The sequence below is a fragment of the Opisthocomus hoazin genome, chromosome 5 (genome assembly GCF_030867145.1).
Source record: "Opisthocomus hoazin isolate bOpiHoa1 chromosome 5, bOpiHoa1.hap1, whole genome shotgun sequence".
Classification (NCBI taxonomy): Eukaryota; Metazoa; Chordata; class Aves; order Opisthocomiformes; family Opisthocomidae; genus Opisthocomus; species Opisthocomus hoazin.
In genome coordinates, this window is record NC_134418.1 from 43354840 (window position 1) to 43378640 (window position 23801).

At 38.3% G+C, this 23801-nt stretch overlaps 1 protein-coding gene across 6 annotated transcripts in view; it reads right to left on the minus strand.

The window, feature by feature from the left end:
* INPP4B (inositol polyphosphate-4-phosphatase type II B) overlaps positions 1–23801 on the minus strand; it is a 346018-nt gene that overhangs the window by 213901 nt on the left and 108316 nt on the right. For all 6 annotated transcript variants that reach the window (XM_075421031.1, XM_075421033.1, XM_075421032.1 and 3 more), the window contains exon 2: positions 606–690. In XM_075421031.1, the coding sequence (XP_075277146.1) occupies positions 606–690 (85 nt within the window). The remainder of the gene's footprint in view (positions 1–605; positions 691–23801) is intronic.

A 23801-nucleotide genomic window follows, 5' to 3' on the forward strand; every position in this document is an offset into this window, starting at 1 on the left:
AGCAGCCTACCAAAACTGCTCTTAGACCATTACGGCTAACAGAAAATAGCACATTGATCTCAGGACTTCAAAACTCTGTAGTGGCATCAAAAAGAATCCACATCATGAAAAAATTCTAAAGCAACGGCTATTTCCTGCAGACAAAACTCCATGTCAGCATTTTGTCAAAATAAAATCTTTCCACTAAAATAATGATTCTGATTTCTATGAAATAAGTAATTTTTTTTCTACTACTAGGGAGGTTGGCAACAATTAATTATTCAAGAATGAGATGAATTGACTATGCATCAACACAAATCCCACATTGTACATAATGCCCAACAAACCAGAATATCAAACTTCTATTTATTGTCAGAGGAAGAAGAAGACATAAAACTTTCACTTGATCTTACAAAAAGTAAAACAATAAATTTTAGGATTTTCTTTTTAGGCATGAATTCAGAGACAAGCAGTATTTAGATGCAGGCATCTAACAGACAACAGGATATATTTTAGCTAAGGTTTTAGCAAAGTTTCAATGTCTGGGTGGTTATTTCTTTTGTTGTCATTTTTGTTGACAGAAATAAAAAATTCACACTGAACATACTGAGCTGTTCCTTACTTACTGAGAACTATTGAAACATCTGTTTTACTCCTGAACTCCACAATCCAGCAGCGCTCCAGGATTACCACTTCAGAGGCTTCAGAACTCTGTGAGATAAAGATGACAAAACGTTAGGATCTGGAACCTGACTGGGAAGTCCTTCTGTTTGGCTGTTCACAGCCAACACAACATGCAGATGTAAAGACAACAAAGCACAATAGTCACTAGGCAGATGGATACAGGCATTCTTTAATTACTGATCTGTGCCATCCTACTTCAGCTCAATGAGCTATAACAGGAATAATCTGTTAGAAAAGATCACACAGGAAACTAAGAAAAGAGCAACTGAGTAGTCGAGATTTTTTTCATGTTGTAGATATTCAAAAGTTTAGGTGCCACCTCATTCCTAAGCAAGTCAGGCAAGCTCAGCTCATTCCAACTTCCATATTTACCAATAAGGCTGAATCAGATGTTGAATTCTATTCAGAGTAGCATATTTTCAAGCAAGCAAAATAACATGCAATCTTACAGTAGGCATTTCTCTTCAATTTTCATTTAAAAGAGATTTCTTTATAATCACTTGAAACTTTGAATGTTGTCTCTGGCTATGCAATTCAAATGACACTAAGTGATAGGGGCCTATTGCAGAGAGCAATATGATAAGAATTACCACTATGATTTTTTGTGAGTGCTCTGCAGAGAAGATGCAGACTCTTCTTGTAGTTTAGTAAGTGTGACTCATTTTTGAGAAGAGTGAAGCTATCAATCACTCCCTCAAAATTATCTTTCTTCCCTTAGAACTTCTATTATCCATTTTTTATCCCTAACATCTGGTAACAAATAACCCTTTAGAACATGCACTCACACACTTCCTCATTGCAGGTTCCCAACATGAACATTACAGAGCTCATTCTCTACTTCAGCGAGGTTCTGCAGTGATTAATGTAAATTCTTGTTTTAACATTCCTTCCTTAGGTACTTCTTTATTCCAAGGGATCCTAAACATAGAACATTTTTAATATTGTGGACCAATTTTACCAAAAGCCTGAACTTTGACACTTCATGAATGACTTCATTAAAAAGTTCATGTTTATAACACCTGCCTAACCTACACAAGTTTTCTTGTCTAGCTCTTTCTATGCATTTATACTGTGTTATCTGGTCTGCCAGAATCAGACTCAAACTTTTTTCCAAGAGTTTCACATTCATTTTTAAATGGATGGCTTGATCCTGCATTTTCTCACAAAAAGACCCTTTACTTACCTAGTAACACCATTGTCTTTTACAAGAAAAAAAGTGAAAATGTAATACATTAAGACTATAAGGCTACAGCAAGACTGATGAGTAACAACCAGGTAACAATTCAGAAAGTCTAACAAGGACTAACTTGAGAAAGTCTATATTTATTCCCTCTTTCCCTCCCATATTTTACCACTTACTAATTTAATATTCCAAACTCAGTTACCAAAGCAGAAACCAATATCCAAAGGTGACAAAAGGTTAAAATAAAACAGAGGAGCAGGGAAAAAGCACATGATGTTATACTGAAATATGCCAGAAGTCAAGAAGGTAGGTTTAACAGACTAGGAAAAAGAGATCCAGCTTATCTAGAAACCACTTTTACACTGACTTCTTTGAAATATTATTCAGGCTGGGCTGATCTAAAAGGGATGTATTATCCTGTGGACTGGAAAACAGCTAATGGATCGTACTAAAAAAAAGAAAAAAGGGTGAAGCAGTGAAACAGTGCAGTGAGTTTCAGGAGGTAATACAACAAGTGTCGTGTTGGCAACTTTTTGATTTACTGAATGCAGCAAATCAAGCATATGTGGTGACCCGCACGCGATTCTCAAGTGCTACTGAGTGACACATTCTTTGAGGTTCTACCAGGGAAAGCAAAATACAGTTAAGTCTATGAGAAATGACTAAAGATAGCTTCAGAAAACAGACAATAATCTTTCAAAAATCAAAACTGTAGACTAATCAGGAAGAGCTCTGCACTGCAATGATGTTGACAACTGTTTTAATTCTTTAGATTTTGAAGGAAGATATCAACACTGATACAGTCTCCCAGATAATCCTGATTTGAAAAGGGGGTAATGCAGCCTAGTTCCTTCAAGAGCTGACAATTATTCAGGAAAGATATGACCAAAAGAAGGGGTTTATTTCAGAAGTTAACAAAGGTCTGAGACAATTTAATAGTCAACTGTGAGTACAAGAAAGAGTCCTATGCAGTCTCTGTCCAAAAAACAGTCAACCGATCCTTAACAACTTTTCCCCTTTTCATCCCTACAGAAAATGGTCCCTCTTCATGCCCCACAGATGAAACATGCAAACGTGACAACTCCCTAGACTTCAAATTTCCTCCAAAACATGTGTCTGCACCAAGTGGAAGCCTGTCACCGCATAAAGAGAAGCCACTCCCTGTTGTGCAGCTTTCAGACAAGTCAGATATTCAGAAAGGCCAGGAATGAAGAATCACTGCTTCCATGCAGTTTGCTACAGTTGCCAAAACTTAAAGGCTCGATATTTGGATTTGTATATGAAAAGCATACATATAATACAAACAAATTGCCAAGCAAAAAATAGCTATCATGTAATTAACAAGAATTTGTATGAGTAGTGTTTGCCTCACAATGCAGTTGCATACAACAATAACTACAAACACAAAAGAGGAAGGTTCAGAGTACTTTGAAGTACTTCTGCATTTTAAGACAGCAGCTACTACAGAATAAGAGCCTCTTTAGAGACAAGTTACTCAGCTCTCTACATCAGTGGAAGTTGGAATGAAGCAATGGTGCAATTTCAAATGAATGTGAATGCTTTTCCAAGATACACAATCAAGTACAGTGATCAGAGGATATGCAGCTACTTTTTCTGTATACGAGGGGGAACAAGCAGGGGAACAAGGAAAGAAGATGAAAGAGCATAAGGCTGCCAGAAAAGAAAGCACATGTTGCTGTGAAACATCTCCCACATTCTGACACAAAACTGAAGAAAAAGACCTTCAGAATTACTATTATTGCAGACTTTTCATCATTTAGATGAGCTATGCTCTATTTGTCACACAAAAACCTAACAATAAATTTATTTACAAATGAAATGACAAAATTGTAATAAAGGGAACCATTATGCATATCTGATAGAGATCAGCTTTGTTTTTCAGTATCTGAGGAGATCCAAAATTTCTGTCTTGCTTTAAGTGCATAGTATGGGCTTATTTGGACTAGCTATTGTGTTATTTTTCTGGGTTTGATTTTAATAAAAGCGTAACTTATAATGATCTCCTCTTTATGCATGGCAAATAGGATCAAGATCAGATCTGTAGCAATGTGTTACAATCCAATATATTGTTTCTTCTCTTCCTACCATTGGCATTTTTGGATAATTGTTATAAAAAATTTACTGGATCAAGCCAAATGCCAAACAGCAACTACGTCTTGAACAACTACAACTTTCTTAAAATACTGGCAAAGTCTACAGTCCGCAGAACCCACCCCACTACCCCCCAAATCAGGAAATTGTTTTAAAACACTGATTTGAGGAGGAAATTAAATCATTCATAAATCTAACTAATATCCTAGTAAAACTGCTAAAGTAGAAGAGTGCCCAAAACCTAGAATTAGCAGAAACCCTTTCAATTCACTTCGCCAAATGATTGGCTGAGCTTTGCTATCAGTATGCTGTTGTAAATCCATACTACTGCACTACCAAATCCACTACTGTCTACTGTAACTGTCACGAGTTCCAAACTAGAGCAGCGAAGACACCCCTGTTTCTGTGGAGTCCATGCCTAAACTTGAAATAAGAGACAGTCATACCAAAACACATGAGCAGGTGTCTGCTAACTGCGTATTCCTACCTACATAACTGTACACAACTCCTTCTAATGGAAAGGAAGGTTCATGATATTAAGCTGGCAAATGTCATTCAAGTACCTAGCCCCAGACTCGCAAGCAATCTAAAGTTTGGGTGCACTGAGTGCAAGACACACACTTGGAGAAGTTTTCTGATAAACATAGCGTTTTTGCAGTTAGAAAGTGTGAAAACCAAAACCAAGTTCTGCAGCAGTGAGGGAAGCACACAGTATTTGAAATTGCGTTGGTACATCTTTTCAGCTGTTTCTAACTACCTGCCCCAAATTTGTAATTTACATTGTAACTCAAATTTGTAACAACATTATTGAAGACTCCAGCCTGACATTTTCCTTTGGACTGGGGAGGAAAAAAGCTTCCAAAAAATTAACAAGCTGAGAAACTTTTAAAACTGTCAGAGTGGCATGTTTGAGATATTTTCGCGTTCTTGTAAATCTGACTTGATGTACCTTTGCGGAGGGGGAAGGGGGGTGGGAAGTATGTCGTTATGAAAAGGTTTTACAACAGGAGATTTGCGGGGGGGGTGGGGGTGGGGATATAATCTACTGTTAGCTATATCAAGTCAAGAACTAAACTGAGAGTTAAAATTAAAAGTGACATTCCAAGCAACTCCTCCATGTTAAAATATTAAGTAGAAAAGTAAAGCCATAGCATTGGGGGTGGGAAAATACCACGAAAGTAAGAACTCTTCTAAGAAGAAATTATAAAAAGCCTCCACAGTCAGCCTGGGGTTTGTGTGTATGTGCATGTGTGTGTGAGTGAGAATTTAAGTTTATTTTTTAAAAGCTTATTTTTGCAAATTTGAAATACTTAAATTGAAAGCCTTATAGAGTAGGGATGCTATGTATACCAATCCACTTCAGCTTTTCAAATCAGCTATTTTCTGCCTGCATTTATATGTATTCCTATGATAAAACCAAGTTAAAGAGAGAAATTTTATGGAAAGATAACAAAACATAACTAAAATTGACAAAATTATAGTCCCACAGAAGTAACATGGAAGACTATGCTACAGAACAACAACAAAAGAAATCAAAATACTTTCAAAACGCAAATGCCGAGAATTCATTTCAGCTCGTGCTTGCTATCACAGAAAATATTTTCGATACAAAGACTGGTAGCAACAGGTGAAATTTATCAAATTGTTCTGAGCCCACATGGTTGTAAAACAGGGTGCCTGATGTGATGTACAGGGGTGGGGGGGGTGGTACGTGATGTACAGGAGGGGTACGTTATGCATAACAGTGACAGGGAATTCCACAAAAATTAAGCAGAAAACAAAGGACTCGCTATCAGAGGCCTCAGGCAAGGTTGTACTAAAGGACATGTAACAAGCACTTCCTAAAGAACTGCAGATAAACCAGCAGACACCAAGATCCGGAGAAATCCACAAACTTCTCAGTGAGTCAATTCATGACCATACATTGGAGAAAAGACTCAGAATTCATGGAAAGGACACTATGAAGTACCACTTCTACAGCCACCAGGGACCACTAGAGACCATCGAGGACTCCATGGAAGCCCCACAGACCCAGGCCGCCTGTGTAATGACTATGCAAATATGATAACTAGTTCCAGGAAATAGAATAAACATATATGAACATTCTGGGAAACTTTATGCATATGCATGTAACAGGGTGATATAAGCTTGGGGTGATGCAACACACAGCATTCACGTTAGGATGAGCGATCCCTCATGCATCTGGCGCTGTAATAAAGAATGCCTGTATTTTAATGCTACATAGGCGTTAAGAAATTTTACTCTCGATTTTGGTGACAATATCATGTCTTCCCCAAACTGCAGTCATCACTGTCCACCAGTTATTAGAAGGCTTATCTAATGTCTTCAGTGGAAGCCTTACAGGAAAAGTTGGTGGCTGAGGAAACCTGAAAGACCAGGTATTTGGGTACCTACAAGGCTGCTTACAGTGACTGACAGGCTAACTTGCAGGAAAGGAAAGCAGAGAGAGCACCTACTCCTCACTAGGGACTCTTCCCTAGTTCCACCATGTACCTACACCCTGACTCTGCAAGCCTGGCACAGCAAACTTCGGTGGTCTCAGACTCCTACTGCAGGCTGGCTTTCCTTCTTTGCTAGCAGACAGCGAATAGCACGATGATAAGGCCGCTAACTCTTGGCATGCCTACAGTGCACCCCAAGGTCTGTAACACATATGCAACACCTAACAGTATTAATGATGGTCTAGTGCTCATTTAACTAGGTCTGACACGGACAGCAGCAAAGTCCTAAAGGCATTAAAAATGGCACAAGCTGTACAACTTGCCTACAATCCTGAGATTTCACAACTCCACTGGTATTGGCGAATGAGCTAGTTAGACTGCTACTAGCTCAGTCATGTAAGTATGTGCTCAGGTCATGCTTTTGACTACTCTGTAAGCATTACCACCTACATCTACTACTTCAGAGTTAGCACAGATAAGGTTCATTACTCCTCCATTACAGAACAGCTTTTTTATATATATGAACAAGAAAAAAGAGAAAGGATTTGTCAAGGTAATTTCATTCACAAATAGAAAAGCTGATAGTCTTAAAATGTTGGCAGGAGCAATGTCTTTCTACAGTAATATGTCCATTACCAAATAGAGCACAATACACTGTTCTAATTTTGAGATATTAACAAATGACATATGCAAGCATATAATTTGCAGAATTAAAAACACCCCTTTAAATGTATTCAACAATCTGAAATGTCCTTTAATATTATATATTCTTCTGCCATATTAATATTCCTACCCTGTGTCTATTAAGTATTGCCAAGACTACGACCCAAGCTGCTTGATAAGGAAGATTACTCTTCCTGGGCATCTGACGAGGTGCTTCAATTACTCAAGACAGGCTGTAAACTGGTAGTTCATTGCAACCACCTTTACAAACTATCAGCTCACTGAAAGATACTCAGATCATCTTTTTCAAAAAATGCTCTACTGACTGTGATTAATCCATCATGCAATGCTACCAGATACCAGCTCCATGCTGACAATATACTGCTGCTAATCTGCTTTCACTCTGAAAAATGTTGTGGACTTACACCACTGAACAAATCCCCCAGAACAGACAAGTATTTTAGTAGACTATTACCTTAACAAATGTGAATACCTAACCAATATTCAGTTTCAATGTGCATTAGTAGTAACAATAGTAATGTACAAACACACATTCCCTTAAAATCACACTCCATATTCATTCAGTTTATTATGCACAAGCTTAACTAAAAAACTAAAATGAAACACTTTCTACGTCCTACACACAGCTTGAAACAATCTCAAATTACTCTTCCTACCCAAGAAGTCAATTATAACAAATTCATATCTAGTTAAGTTTGTCAAAGTCATATTCTGGTGCAAGACTCCAGTGCTGTATCACAACACGTACCTTGGATAATAAATTTGTAAAAAATTGGCCCCTTTGTTCTACAATTTTTGGTTGTCATTTTAAAAACCCCTTTGTTACTAATCTCTGGCTCAGTTCCCAATATATTGCCTTTTACTTCAAAAACAGCTTAAAATAAGAATTAAATGGTAACTGTATTTTAAAATTAGGTACAACTGCTTAATTACAGCTTTTACCAGTTTCAGCATTACCAGGGAAGTAAGGAAGGCAGAATACAAAAACATTACTTGCTACTAGTATTGTGTGTTTAAATACCCAGAGATGATAATTTTTCAAAGGTAGACAATGAAGGATGTTTCTTTCCACTGGTAAGAATTCTGCCAATTTTTACCATTTTACTGTCAGTCTCTCAACATCTGGCATATCTTTCAAAAGAAAAAAAATAGGGAAAAAAGAAAAACACACCCAGAGCAAGCAAAGTCAGGTTCCCAAAGATTTTCATTGCTTTTTAAAAGACTTGTGTGATTTTTAAGCCAAACTCCTAATTTTTCAGGGTCATAACTTCTTAAATCTTAAGGTGGTAATATCACACTTGTGAAATGGATAAAACCAAAATTTCCTTGCTGAAGTTAATTTGAGCCACAAGAGCTTACATCTTTCCCATTAAAAAAAGGTTCAGATGAAACAACTGATTATATTAATTGCCCTCTTCCTTCAGGAAGCCCAAGGAGCGAGTATGATGGGAAGACCACAGTCACTCCCTGGGAACAAACTATCTGCCAATTTCATTATGTCTCACTGATGCAGGGAGGTATACATACCTCTGCAGGGTAGCATCTAACTTGCAGAAAAATTTCAGAAAAATGCAATTTTATTTTCTGCTAGAGGAATAGAAAGAGATTTCACTGAGGTGTTCAAGAAAACAAACATTTTACTGGTCTTAGTACAGTTGACGAGTTTCTTTTGATACTTAGGATGCACAAAACAAATTTATTGGTAGCGACCATACTGTAATTATTTCCTTTAAAATAGCAATTTCCAGTTGCAGGTAGACTATTAAAAAAAACAAACAAACTATCAAGGGATCCTCTCCTTACAGAGAGCAAAAGTCCTACCTGAATGGCTAAAAAGCTTCTCTTTTCAGTGGTGCCCAGTGACAGGACAAGGGGCAATGGGCACAAACTGAAGCACAGGAAGTTCCAGCTCAACACGAGGAAGAACTTCTCTTCACTCTGAGGGTGATGCAGCACTGGAACAGGCTGCCCAGGGAGGTTGCGGAGTCTCCTTCTCTGGAGATATTCAAGACCCACCTGGACAAGGTCCTGTGCAACCTGCTCTGGGTGACCCTGCTTCAGCAGGGGGATTGGACTAGATGATGCCCAGAGGTCCCTTCCAACCCCTACAATTCTGTGAGTCTGTGAAGCTTTATTTGGACATTTCTATTCAGTACCAAATTCAGCCCAAACAATATTGTGCTGTCAGGTCCCAGTAAAAAGGAACATTATATCTAATGCTAGGACAGTTCTGGCTATTTGGTTCTAACATGTGAGAAAGTGCAAAAATAGAAGCATTTCAAGCCTCAGTTGCCAGGCCCAACTTGATCTCAGTGGTAAGGGGACATACATATAGATCTGCTATTCCTCTGGCAAACTCTGCCACACAAGATTTTATCAGCTCTTATTGCAAAAGGATTGAGGAACCAGGGCATGATGACAATCATCCCACTCTGTTGTTATGATATCCCCCTTGGTATCAAGAAGAACAAATGCGACAGAGGATTCTGGAACGAGGGCACCAGGGAACCACTGGAATGGGACCAATTGGCAATACAAAGCCCTGCTTGAGATGGGGGGCATCAGGAAGACCTTTGTCATGAATATGAACATATTGCAGTACACAAGTAAGAAGGAAATGGACAAAACCCCAGGAGCTGTGCGGACAACTGGGAGCAATGGTTCCCCGACACGGAGGTCTGAACATGGGCCGTGCCGCCTCTGCAATAAAGAAGATGAGAAAGAAACACATTGCCTGGGTTGCACTTAGTCCCATGCTACTAAACCCACACCGAAATTAGTTTAGCTATAAGAGTGTCTAAAAAAAAGACTCCTAGCAAACAGAAATGGTTGCTGTTGGCAAACCCCAAAATATGGCAGGCACAGAAGACTGATACAGAAAGTTCAAAAGAAAGGAAGAGAGGAGGGAAAGGAGTGTGTGCTGGCTGTAATACATTTAGCCCACACCTATAACAACTTCCTTGACTCCTTGGTAGCTCCAGCTAAACAAGGGTAGCATAAGGTTTTCATGTTTCTGAAACTGCTTCCTGAAAAGCCAGAGGATGTTTGCCACTAAACCGTATCAGGAAGGGGAGAGAATTACACCGTGTGCCTGAGCAATGCATCCTGATATGAAGAAATTCAGAAATTATGGGGCACTATGACCCCTCTCAACTCTCTTGGGGATAGATGATTTTAAGCTAGGAGAAACCCTACACTGGTCCACACAAGTTCATGAAAGTGCCATTTTGGACAGTACAAGTTCTGGAAATCACAGTTTCTTTTAGCTAAGCCAGTTTGTTTTCCTCACAGATTTGAAATCTTTTCACAGTTTAGATGTTTAATTCCTATTTAAATCCAAAACATGGTACTATTTGTCAGAAAGTGTTTAAACAAGACATGATCCAAACTGATATACGAAAAGAAAAAGGAAATGGAGGAGAAGGGGAAATATGTACTCGAGTAATTTTATCTGGTAACTTCTATGTCACATTGTAAAGCAATCGTCCTTAAATTGCCATAATTTAGTTACAAATTTCCCTAACTAATTCAAAAACAGTAGTTTCTTGTGGCTTTATTAACTGCTCTTTAGTCTGAAATTGGGCCACACAAATAGCAGGTACGCAACAAACTCCATCCAAACTTTCTTACCTCTGTGTTACCAACTGTCATTACGAAATGTAAACCTTCAATAAGAACACTTTGGCGTAATTCACATTTCAAGACATAGACCAAGACCGTTTCTTCTGTTGGTCTTTGACTGATGGTCAAAATACATAAATTTAAAAGCCCAAGCTATCTAGAACTTTCTGAGAACATAACATTGTAAGTGGCTTAAACTATCAGCAGCTCTGACGAAGGCTTCGTACTTACAGATAGCGTGTCACCAATGCACAGAAACACACACAGTTCTGAACAAAGCAATTGGTAACAGCTTTGTATCTTTATCACTGAAGATAAATAAAAGATCATAATTTTCTATTACAATGACTGTCCCAATCAGAAAACCAAATTAGAAATACCCAATCAAAACAACTGGATGTAGCCTAATACTTACAAACCATTACAGATGGTTTCATGATTGGATAAAGTTTTTCACAGAATCACCCACAGAATGGTTGAGGTTGGAAGGGATCTCTGGAGGGCAACTGCTCTAATCTCCCTGCTCAAGCAGGGCCATCTAGAGCTGGTTGCCCAAGATCATGTGCAGATGGCTTCTGCTTATCTCCATGGATACAGACTCCACGGTCTTTCTGGAAAACCTGTGTCAATGCTCAGTCACCTACACAGTGAAAAAGTGTTTCCTGATGTTCAGAGGGAACCTTCTGTGTTTCAGTGTATGCCCACTGCCTCTGGTCCTGCCACTGGGCACCACTTAAGTGAGCCTGGCCCAGGCTTCTTTGCACCCTTCATTCCGGTATTTACGCACATTCAGATCCCTCTTGAGCCTTCTTCTCTTCTCCAGACTGAACAGTCCCAGCTCTTTCAGCCTTTCCTCATAGGAAAGGTGCTCCAGTCCCTCAACCTTTGTGGCCATCCATTGGACTAGCTCCAGCATGTCCATGTCTCTTTTGTACTGAGAAGCCCAGAAGTGGGCATCAAGCCCAGAACTGGACATTTCTTATATTGTAACAATTTCATTGTTTAAATGATTTCATGAGTTATCTGACTTATAATTTTTTTTTATTTATTTTAACAGACGGAACACTTACATTTTAGAATAAACTGGAATTCCAGTAAAACAGTATTTTAACCAGCATATCACATCACCATTTGACACCTAAGTCAATAAATTTAACAGTTAAGAGCCTCTCTACCATTAAAGAGTTAACAGCCTCTCTACCATTACTTTAACTAGAACATAGATACCAGCTGTGAAAAGACCCCCAAAAATCTATCACCTCTGGCTTTCAATGTCAGCATGCCCCAACCACAGATTTGCCTCCAGATGGATCACAGTAATCCTGTGAATTCTGGTATGTCTGAGCCCATGCATACTTGACATAAAACCGACTTGCAGTATTTCCAAGACAACAGGTGTATCGGACCAAAGACTTGTTATTCCACCTACAAGGGCCACAAATAAGTGCCCAAAGAAGAGGAAAAGCAGAGCAGCCACGTGCCGTACTCTCCCCGCCCCCAGCTGTTTTCACATCAGGGTTTTTTCCTGAGATGTGTGTTCTATTCACTGACTCTCAATGCTGCTCCTCTTTCTCAAGAGAGCCTAGCATTTCTTCAAATACACGTTGATTTTTAGCATCCACACCATCTTATGGTGAGCAACTCCAGTATTTCCACTACTTGTTCCATGAAAAAACACTTTTTGTTTGTTTGTAACCCCATTCCTATTGGCTTTATTTAACATCCTGAGCTCTTGCACTAGAAAAGACAATGAACTGTTAATACCCACCTCCTTCAAGCCAATCAAGATTTCGCAGATTCTTACCAGAGACTCACTCAGTTATCATCTCTTTTCCAGACTGAATAGTTTTACCTTCCTCATTCCTTGTCCTGATGACTCTTAGCAGGTCTTCTCTGAAACTCTGCCAGCTCCTCTATATCTTGCAAGCTGAGGGGAACTGAACTGATGGATCTTCACAGAGTTCTGTGCTTTGTTCTCTCCTTTCCCAACAACTAGCATTCAATTTACTTTTTGACCACAACTGATCATCCATCTGATCTTTTCACACAACTGTAATTCTCTACAGATCTCACTTGGGTGGATGGGAGGGTGCTCACCACCTTCTCCTCACCATTTATGCACACGTGGCAGTACCAGCCTAGACACATGTCCCTGTTGATGCGCTGAACTACATGAACTGGCCAAGTAGTTGTAGCTCCTAGACCTTGTATTTTACTCAACTAGGTACTCATGCTGCATTTCCCCTCGCCTATTACAATGTAGCCATCCGCACTGCTTGTACCACCAGGTGAAAAATACTACATTGAAAGGCAAATGAAGGGTGTTAATGTATATAAAGTAAACATAGTTGCTTATATAATCATTTTGCATGCCCTCTTGGAAGTCCAGACCACTCTCAAGCTCAAAGGGGCGTAACAAGGTACGCCAGAGTACAGCTCCGCCTTTAACATGCCCTGGCATCCATGCCAGGACTGGGCACACCTGTGTTCTTTAGAAGAGCAGCAAAACTAGGCCCTTGATATTCTACACATCTGCTGTATTTTATGTTTGAAGAAAAATTAAACAAAACAAAAAGCACACCACATTGAAACCCAAACCTGTTACGACCATGGAAAGAAAGATGAGGGGTTTTTTGATCCGAGAGAAACTTCTCATCTTCACTTACAGCCAGTAAGTCACTGGACATAAAAGGCAGAGTGAGCAATTCTTGTGTGGGCACCCAGAGACAAACCATCTAGTTCATAAGCTCTCAATTTAGAAAGCTTACATTATACCCTTTCAAATGAGACTTACTAAACCTCATCAATTTAAAAAAGAAAACAGAAAACCACCTTTCTTCCCTACTGATGAAAAACATTTTATTTTAAACATGGTACTGACTTTCTGGTCTTCAGTACTACATCTCAGGAACTCTCTCACTATACAGGACCTAGTAAATATTCATGTGACAAACTGCAGAGGTTAGATGCTTGGGAATCAGAAGACAAAAAATAAGCAGCAAGAATCATTTTCAGTCAGTTAAGTATCAAAGGAAATGGTGACATGTCACAAATATTAAGCCCATCGCACTTTATTCTTAATAAGCAAATTTTGTATATAAATTCTGAAAAAAAACCCCAAATACCTTGGCTCAAAAAAAAAGTTTCTTACTTTATCAGGACATCATGTATTCCTATCCTAGGATATTTGTAAGAACAGTAACTAAGCACGAACGAACATTTAAAAAGTACATCCATGCAGACAACTGAATCGGGACAAAACCAGCCAGATATCAGTAGGACTCTTCTCATAAAACAGTTGCTTCATCTGTAATCTCTCAGGCCATCCTCAAGGGAAACCTACCCACCACTTCTCAAAGACAAGCTTTGGAACAGAGAATGCAGTTTTACAGGCAACTAAACTGACATAACAGCTAAAATTCATAACTCTGCTAGATACCAAATACATCTAATGTACCATAAAACAAAAATTATGAGCTCAGTATGATCTCTCCCTCCACAGTCAACTCCTCACATTCCACCAGCTATAAACTGCCTGTCTTTCCTCCTTAGGAGGCAACTGCTTTCTCATCTCTTCTCTCCACCAAGAATACGCTTACTACTCCTCTCCTGCCTCCCCTCCTAGGAGCTACCTTTCCTTTCCAAGACAGTAAAATTCATCCACATTTAATTGAACTCTGAGCAACTATCTTCACCTCCTATTTAGCTTTGAATACTGATGTTTTGATTTCAGACCTTAACAAAAGGTACTTGTGATCAAGAGCTTGTCACTTCTCAGTCATGTCACTTGGTCTAATAAACTCCACAGCCTCTAACTAGTGATCTTGATTACGTCCTCAGAGCATCACAGATACACCAAGACTATCACTGTTCAGAGTAACATGCACAAGAAGAAAACGGGAGTAACGAGCCCACAAAAGACCGACATTTTTAACAGTTAGAAAAGACAGATCAATAGATAACCAACTGTGAGCAAGAAGCGTATCTATCTGTTTGAGTGGACTCATCCTAGCACGTTTAAATTCAAACTAAATTTAGTGGTTTGATGTACAGTGCAAAGAAAGTTTTCAAAGATACTCATGAAAGAGTAGCACTGGGGTTTCTAACCTGTTTACCAGAAATTCTTTTTTAAATAATGGTCAGTAAATACATTAAAGCAAACTTTTATCTGTACTTAGACCTATCCATCTTCTCTCTGCAAACACAATCTTTTCTCTCCACACTTTACAAAAATCAAAGTGCTATTTAAAAAGAAAACCACAAAATTCAGTGCCAGTCTGTGACTGCAAACTCCAGCTATGCAACCACTATTTGAAGTCAAGAGCACAAAAAACAAAAAGGCCCACCTGCAGAAGCTACTACCAGTCTTCCACATTCTCAAATATTTAATTGTCACGCTCTACATACAAAGCAGAAGCAAAAATGCACAGAGGCATTATAAGGTTACTTTACTCAAATGCAATTATCCAGAAACTGTCCATTGATTACAGCACCAACAGGCCCTAAATATTTCTCTATTTACATCTAAGTACTGCTTCAATACGTTTTATGTGCCTCACTACAGTGTAGAAATTCAGGTGTACAGTACCATGTGCTGCCTACAAACAGCAAGCATAAAATTGTTAAAGTTACAGGTAAGTGACAAGACAAGCTCTAACATGCCTTAAAACAAATATCCTTCATGGAATCATAACAAAAACATTAAAACCGCTGACTCAACACACAGATATTCATAATCTTAAAAAAAATAAATGACAACATCCACCTTCCTAAAGCATTCCACTTTAAATATGGAGGCTTTGTTCAAAACAATCTACTAACTAAAGTAATTTGCGTTTTTATATTCATTGAGAAAAGACAGCTAAAAGATTAGTGCTTTTACTTCTAACAGATGACTTAACTTTGTGGTGTTATAAATGACTTCATTACAAGGCTGTGAAGCAGTTCCCACACCAACTTATAGTTTGTAGTGACACCAACAAATTTAAGTTTAAAGCTGCAAAGAACTATTGCATTTCCTAAACTAACATTACATACAGAGTTATGGTCTTTAGGGAAAACATTGATTCCTACAGAACAAAACCTGGATTTAAAACAAACAAACAAACAAAAAAAACCCAAACAAAAAAAGCCCACTCAACAGAACCACAAACAAAAAACCTCACACAACACTTTAGTGAAACTAAACAAATCTAAAAAGAAAAAATTATTTTGGAATAGTAAAATAAAGAAAGATCTTCCAGAAAATCCATTAATCAATTAGCTCAACCTTCAGCTAGAAACAAGAAACGATCAACTTCTTTCCAGGCTAGTATTCTGAATGAAAGTGTAATTTAAGATGTTCAGAATGTTCCTGCAAACGCTATTAATGAAAATTTAAAAAAAGGGGAAAAAAGGCGGGGGAAAAAAGGCGGGGGGGAAAAAAGGGGGGGGGGAAAGGGGGGAGAAAAAGGGGGGGGGAAAAGGGGGGGTGAAAAAGGGGGGGGAAAAAGGGGGGGAAAAGGGGGGGAAAAAGGGGGGGAAAAAGGGGAAGGGGGGGAAAAGGGGGAAAAAGGGGGGGAAAAGGGGGGGAAAAGGGGGGAAGGGGGGGGAAGGGGGGGAAGGGGGGGGAAGGGGGGGAAGGGGGGAAGGGGGGGAAGGGGGGGGAAGGGGGGGAAAGGGGGGAAAAAAGGGGGAAAAAAGGGGGAAAAAAGGGGGGAAGGGGGAAAAAAGGGGGAAAAGGGGGAAAAAAGGGGAAAAAAGGGGAAAAAAGGGGAAAAAGGGGAAAAAAGGGGAAAAAAGGGGAAAAAGGGGGAAAAAGGGGGAAAAAGGGGAAAAAGGGGGAAAAAGGGGGAAAAGGGGGAAAAAGGGAAAAAAGGGGAAAAAAGGGGAAAAAAGGGGAAAAAAGGGAAACAGGAAAAAACGGGAAACGGGGATATGTTGTTGATACTTGTGTATGCTATATGCATGTTGGACAACTGATCTGAATAGCCTGTCCTGCACACAGGTGAAAATAGAGCATCAGTGTTCTCTCTAGTCCATTTTCATCAGTCTGTTTAAAGGCCACTCCTACAGAACATTCTTTAATAAAAGTAGTTGACATAGGCCAACTTCCCCACCACAATTTCTGGAAGAAATATGGTAAGGAGTCACAGAAGTAAAAGTTCACACAAAGTCAAAAAACAAAGAAAAGCTTAGTCTTTTGAAGTAGGCATGGCTTTTTTGCAAGTCGTATTAAAAAAAAGCCACGAACACCTGTGTTCTTTAACTTCCACCACGCGATTTGAGCAAAAAAGTAAGACTATTTCACAAGGCTATCTTTGGCTACTAATTATGAAACGAATGTCAGATTTTACCATCACTAATTGTCTCAATTTACTTCTAAATTTGTTCAAATCGTGTACATATTATACTAAAAATGCTGCCTAGTAAAGAAAACAAGAATAGAAATATTTTGAAATTATAGCTGTCTTCCAGTGAAATAATATTGCTCATCACCGCAGTTATGCATTGTTAATTTCCTAACCAGATTACTTTGACAGAAAAAGAACAACATTTACATCACAACAGAACTCAGAAAATTAAATTTAAAAAATGCTTAAATAATCAGCTACACAATAATAGTTGCATGTGCAAAGGCCCATCTAGCACAGTATGCATCAATGACAGTGAACAGAAGCAAATAGGGAACTCTAACAACAACGCAAGCACATCGTCATGCTTCTGGTAAAACACCTCCAAGCTTCTACCCACCTTGTCCAGGGACTTATCTGAACAAATAGGTAGTTGTGTTCGGTGAATTTGTATCAATTCCTTCAGCATATTACATTTACCAGTATATCCACTTATACATTTTATTATAATTTGCTCAGTTTTTTTCTGGCATTACCTTTGATTTCACTTTAAATAACCTTCTACAAAAGCCATTCTTCTAGATTGCTGTACCCTGATGACAACCATCAAACAAAAATACAATCCCCGGTAAAACTGAGTTTGAAGACACTTGAACGTATGCAGACAGCATACAACATGGATGTTCTTTTGTGTTCATTAAGCATAATATAGATCACTAAAGAGTTCCTGCAAAGAAACTACAGAGATTCCTTTCATTTTACCTCTGAAAATTTGAGGTTGGCTACAAAACACAAATCATATTACTGCAAGAATCCTATCCTAATTTGTAGTACATGTTTTAAACCTGTGACACATTTGGTAAGCAATGCTGTACAATCTCATTTGGAGAGACCAATTCTAGCAGACCTTACAGCAGATCACCCTCAGGGCAAAACCAGCTTTATTTACAGTGTACTGATACACAGTCTCAAAAGAGCCGGTGCAATTGAAAAGGCCAAATAAGAAGCTACAGTTTGCTTACAAAACCATATACAAACAAATATTTGTAAGTTTGACAAGATGCTATGCAGAATTAGGTTTAAGTTGTCTCACCACAAATCAGAATAGTTCTCAAGTCTAATCACATAAGCATTTATTTGCTGGGAAAAAGAAACAAAGCAACGATTTTGACATTGTAGCATAGCCGAGACTTGCTAAACAGGAAGAAATTAACTTTCCGTTGGTGTTTTTCACTTATTTGCCTTTTTTTATTTTTAATTTGTTGGTCAATATTGCACTTGCAAGACTTTACATAAAATATTCTAAAAGCTCACGCAACCAACAACGATTTTGCTGCATGCTCACTGAGCAAGTGTGGGACGTAACAGCCTTTATCTTGCCCTTCTGCATTTTCCTCCTCCTTCAGTCATAAAAAGCTTCAAGTTTCTGAAACAATTATTTCAAATACTCAAGTACAGATAACAGTAATTAACTTTCCCCAAAGTATTTTCAGAACAAAATTAAAATACATTCATGGCTGTTACTAAAAGAAAGGTGCCGCTGAAAGCACTGAATTGAAGATGATGAAGCTATACAGTGTTCTGGAAATGTCAATACTTATTGCAACATACCAGCCTAGAAACACTTTTCAGAGGCAAGTTCAACCTTCATCTGGTCTTCACATTCTGATTTGAACCTGTAATTTTTGATCTCAAAAAGGGGAACGAAAAAAAAAATGTAGATGACATTTTTAGCAGTGATTTCAAACAGCAAACCAAAAACTCTGTAATGCACATTATAAATGCCTAAGTGCAATTTCAGCCACAGTACCCCCACCCAAAAAAAAAAAAACAAACATGCAATACTTTTTCCTTACAGACCTTGAAATAAGCAGTAATCCCATTTCAAAAAGCTGTTTCCAATCTATTTATACATTTGATTGTGTGCAAACACAAGAAAATCTGTCCACAAAATAAGGCAACTACACATTTCAATGATGCACCTGCAAACAGATGCATATACAATGCTAACACATAGCAATGCATTTGACCCTTTGTGGTTTTAATAACATCACATCTTTGCCATGATACTAAATCCTTCAAAACAGAGTTTCATCAGCAGCCTACATGCAAACTAGAGACACTTTGCAAGCAGCAAAGTAAAATGCTCTCAATGTAAAATAAGTTCAATGTTATTTTTCGTGTTTCCACTTACTAGGTTTATCTTCTATCTAGACCAAACAGAAAAATGTTTCCCCAAACAACTTTTACACACAGTTCTCTCATTTAACAGCCTCATCACTACTTTGGCATTCAACCACCCTAAAAAAACATTTATTGCTTCATATACCATCTCACTGTAACTGCTGTGCCTTAAACATTGAGTGAAGTACTAGATATTTTCCAGGATACTGATCAAAATGGCATACCATAAAGGGGAATCAACAAACTCGGGTATAATAAAATAACAGCACTTTAAAGAATTAGTACAACGTTTCTACTCAGTTGCATAGAAACTCTGCAAAACTACTTACAACGTTGACTTCAATACCCAGTATGTCCATCATTATTTCTACTAATTTAAATGTCAAAGCTACTAACAGTGATTTTTCAAAGTTATAGAAGATGTACGTTTATCATACAAAGACGCTGTCATCACATTTGACAAGAATGAGGAGAACGTACCAGCTGAACTTTTAAAATGGAATATACACAATTAATGAGACTGTTTCATTGTGTCTACCTCAGCTACACTTTAAGATATTATGAGCTTGCAAAGAGCCTGGTAAAATAATACAGTAGGCACAGCAACACTGCTGCACATGCATGTTTCATTCTCTTGGTCGAACAACATGATATCCCCACCAGCCAGCACCCCGAGATGAATGCTCTCACGCCTGTAATGTCAGAGCAACATAGGAATATGATCTCCAACTCTGGTCTGATATTCCTTCCTGGAGCTCCACTCAGAGTGGGAATACAAACTGTTTGCTTCTTTTTAGGAATTAAAAAAAAAAAACAAACACCAAAACCAACAAACATCTTTTCTCCCTTTACTGGAACCTCTACAGATCTCTTCCAAATTCCTGTTTTGGGTGAAGCCTGCAGTCACCAGGTCTCTCCTTACCCACTGAGCACATTAGGTCTGGAGCCCTGTTTCTATACATCACAGGCCACGAGTCCTGGCCCCTCTGCAGCCTGCACCTTTGCAGAGTCTGGGGTAAAAGGGTGGATAAAGCTGAGTAACATCAACCTTGCCAATAAAGTCCTCCATCAAAAAAAATGCGTAGGAAGCAACAGCTTTAACTAAGCTGATTCTTGTCCTTGTCACATTGCCATGAATTCAAATCCAAACCAAACCTCTAAATAATTTGATAACTTTGATAAAAAAATTCTAGAAATAAAAAAAAGGGGGTGGGGGAAGATATCTGTAATTCTGTTTGGGTGCTTTCATTTTATTTATTTATATATTACCCATAACAAGAGAAAGAGAGACTTGATAGTCACACAAGTCCTATCTTCTTGCATAAAACAAGCTTAGCATCGCTCTGGACAAATGCATAGCAAGTATAAATCAATATAAAGGTGTTGTGAAAGACGAAGTCATACGACCACACAACCAGACTAAATTTTGACTCCCTCAACATACAAGACCCACAGACAATGATCCTGGGGATAGATGTTCATGAAGTGACTGGAGTAGAGGAGGGAATGGACATAAGAGCAACAAGAAGAAAGCTCAGTAAAGTACTTAAAAATTGAGCACTGGTGCTGCGGCTGGTAGCAGTATTTGTAGTCAGGCGTGGAGGGAGGGAGAGGGCGCCTGCACATGCCTGCTCACCACTAACCACATGAGTCTGCGTACTTCAGAAAAAACCTTCAAGCTGGTAAACATGAAACTATGTATAAAATCGGAATAAGATCAAGAAACTCGGGGTGAAAGAACAGTTTAGCTTCTTACTTTTTTGCTCTATACAATCTGAATACATCACTACTAAATGTGTACCTTAAGAATAATAGAAGAATCCTATGTGCAGAACTCAATTATACAGGACAGAAAATTACTTAAAAGATCTGGCTCTAAGTGTAACTTCCAGAGACAATGAAGCACTTCTGAAGGGCTTTTTTGTTTCATTTTTCTAGAAGTATCAATAAACCAAAGAAGAGAAACCAAATTTAGGATTTTAAGCATTTTTAAGCTTGTGGCTATAATTACTCTGTTCTAACGATCCAATATAACTGCAGTAATTTCTGAGAAAAAAAAGAATTAAATTAGGCTCATTCCACCTAATCTTTCTCACTATTGCCAGGGACATGCATGATCAGTCTTTGTTAATTCTTTACCACAGAACATATCTGAGATAATTTTCTCACACAAGCAAGAAGTCCTTAAGTAAAAGAGAATCAGCTTTCAAGAACATCTTATCCAATGCCATATATTAAAGATGAGAACTAAGGCTGACATTTAACCTCTTGTGCTACTTCTAAACTGTCACAGAGTACTTTCTTAAAACACAGCTAGAGTTTAATTCAGCCAAGTGACTAGGAATAATAAGCAGCAGTATCATATCCATAAGTTTACACGTATACAAAATTAAATCTAAATTTTCAAGGTTAACTCTTTTGTCAGTAAGTACCCCAACACTGAAAAAGAACCACTGGAAACACATGTGATATTTTTTTATATATATACGCTTAAGATATATGTGTATATCTTACCTGCATGAGCTATATATATAGGCATTTAAGATATGTTTGGTTGTTTCGTTTTTTCTTTAGTCACAGTACTTAAAATTGGAAATTTGCTCTCACAAGAAAAAGCAATGTTTTTACAACAAAGTCCCTGTGTTCTCTTCACCACAGCTGCTGAGCTCTTTCTCTCAGAGTACATCCACTCTACAAGAAAGACAGCAGAAATGATGACGTAGTGCTACAGGAGGCTAGAACTTGTACCCATTAAGACGTTTCTCATTTTCCAGAACTAAAAAATGCATATGTAAATAAACTTTTCAACAGTTATATTAATGTAGTGGACTGCTTTTTTTAAATTGAGCTCTCAAACCAAATTATTTTCCTGCATACACACCATTTAATGTATGTTTTGCTCCTATGTGCTAGCTATGCTGTACTAATTACCCCAAATATATTAATCCCAAATTATTATGTTTCTTGTATGAATTTGAAGCTTCTTGCATCAGATTCTGAATATCTACTATATGCAATTAAACACAGTACTATATTTTTACTTTACCTCATTATTGTTTAGGTATTTTTGGTCTGGATTTTTTTTTTTAAGGGAATTCCTAAAATAACATACTCAATTTTAAAAAATTTTCTTTTTTCTGTTGCAATGTAGCACCCTGCAAAAGAGTTACACATAGTTTTTTTAGCTTTAGGGACTACTATCTATCACATCTTTTAGACCTTAAATGGTCGAACTCTGTCAGAGACACCAGTAAAGGCCAACTTGAGTCCAGAATGCCAATGAAGTTAACAGCCTCTTTGCATGCTGGGATCCTCCAGCCATATGTTCTCACATTGATTAATTCACATTAACTCAAGGTTGCCAGGAAAGCCTACAAATTTTACAAATAGCTGTTTCTACACATATGAATCACTAACATCAAGTAATGTTAATGCAATACCATACCAGATGATGAAGATATAAAGGCTAGAGTCAAGCTTCAGCTGTCTTGCTCTATTTAATTTCCTGTTTGCATTTTCATCTTCGGAAAAGCATACATATTAGAGAGTGAATATATTTAAATTATACTACAATTATCACTAAATTAGATTTCCCAGCAAGCACGCTGTAGTAGACAGAAATCTGGAAAGATTTTCTCTTTTTTTTTTCCACCCCTCCTATTCATACTATGACTGGATGATAACACAAAGGGGTAAGGACACAGGAGTACATGCAGGACAGTGGACAACCCAGGAAGTCTCCCAGACATTTTCAACTCCTATCACAATTTCAGTGCCTATCAGCTACTGAAAGAGATGCACATAAAGGCCACAGAGAAAGGAATTACAAGAGAAGAGAATGAGCTTGCTACACGACACAGTGCCTCCTAACACTTCGCACAAGCAGAGAGGTTGTGGCATCCTCCTCTCCCTGGCCTGGTACCAAACACAGGCTCACATTCAGTGCCAGCAAGCAGCAGAAAGCCTGGTGGTTCCCATATTCCCCAGCAATGGCTGCCTCTGTAACCGCCTGGCTTAGTGTCAATGCCACCTCATTCGAGCCAGACAACCTCCCGAAACAGCAAGCTGGAAAAACAATCCCAAACCCTACACATTCATTTATACAATATTTAATTTGGGCTCACTTTATTAATCACGGGGAACAGTTATGTAACTACTTGCCCCATTTGGCTTTGCTGTAAAGTATTTAATGCAGAACGTAAATTTTACCGTCTTGCCATTTGTGAAGGCATCAAAATTACTTGAAAAGTCAGCTTGATAACTGAAAGTACAGTACACGTGAAATGTGATTTCTGTAACAAGATCATCACGAAAACATACACCCACCCACATTTTACATTTAAAATTAAAAAATCTCTTATTCTTGCATAAGAGAGTGAAGGCTGGAGACAGGTGTTTTACCTCTGAGCTACTTTGTGAGACTTATGTTTTAAATGCGGACAATAGACTCTTTGTACATAGCTGAAGAATCTCTCATGACAGGCAGCCACAGTATAACTTGCAAGAGTAACTGCAAAAGCCACAGGAGCTTCACAGTACTGTGCTAAAGCATCAGAACCA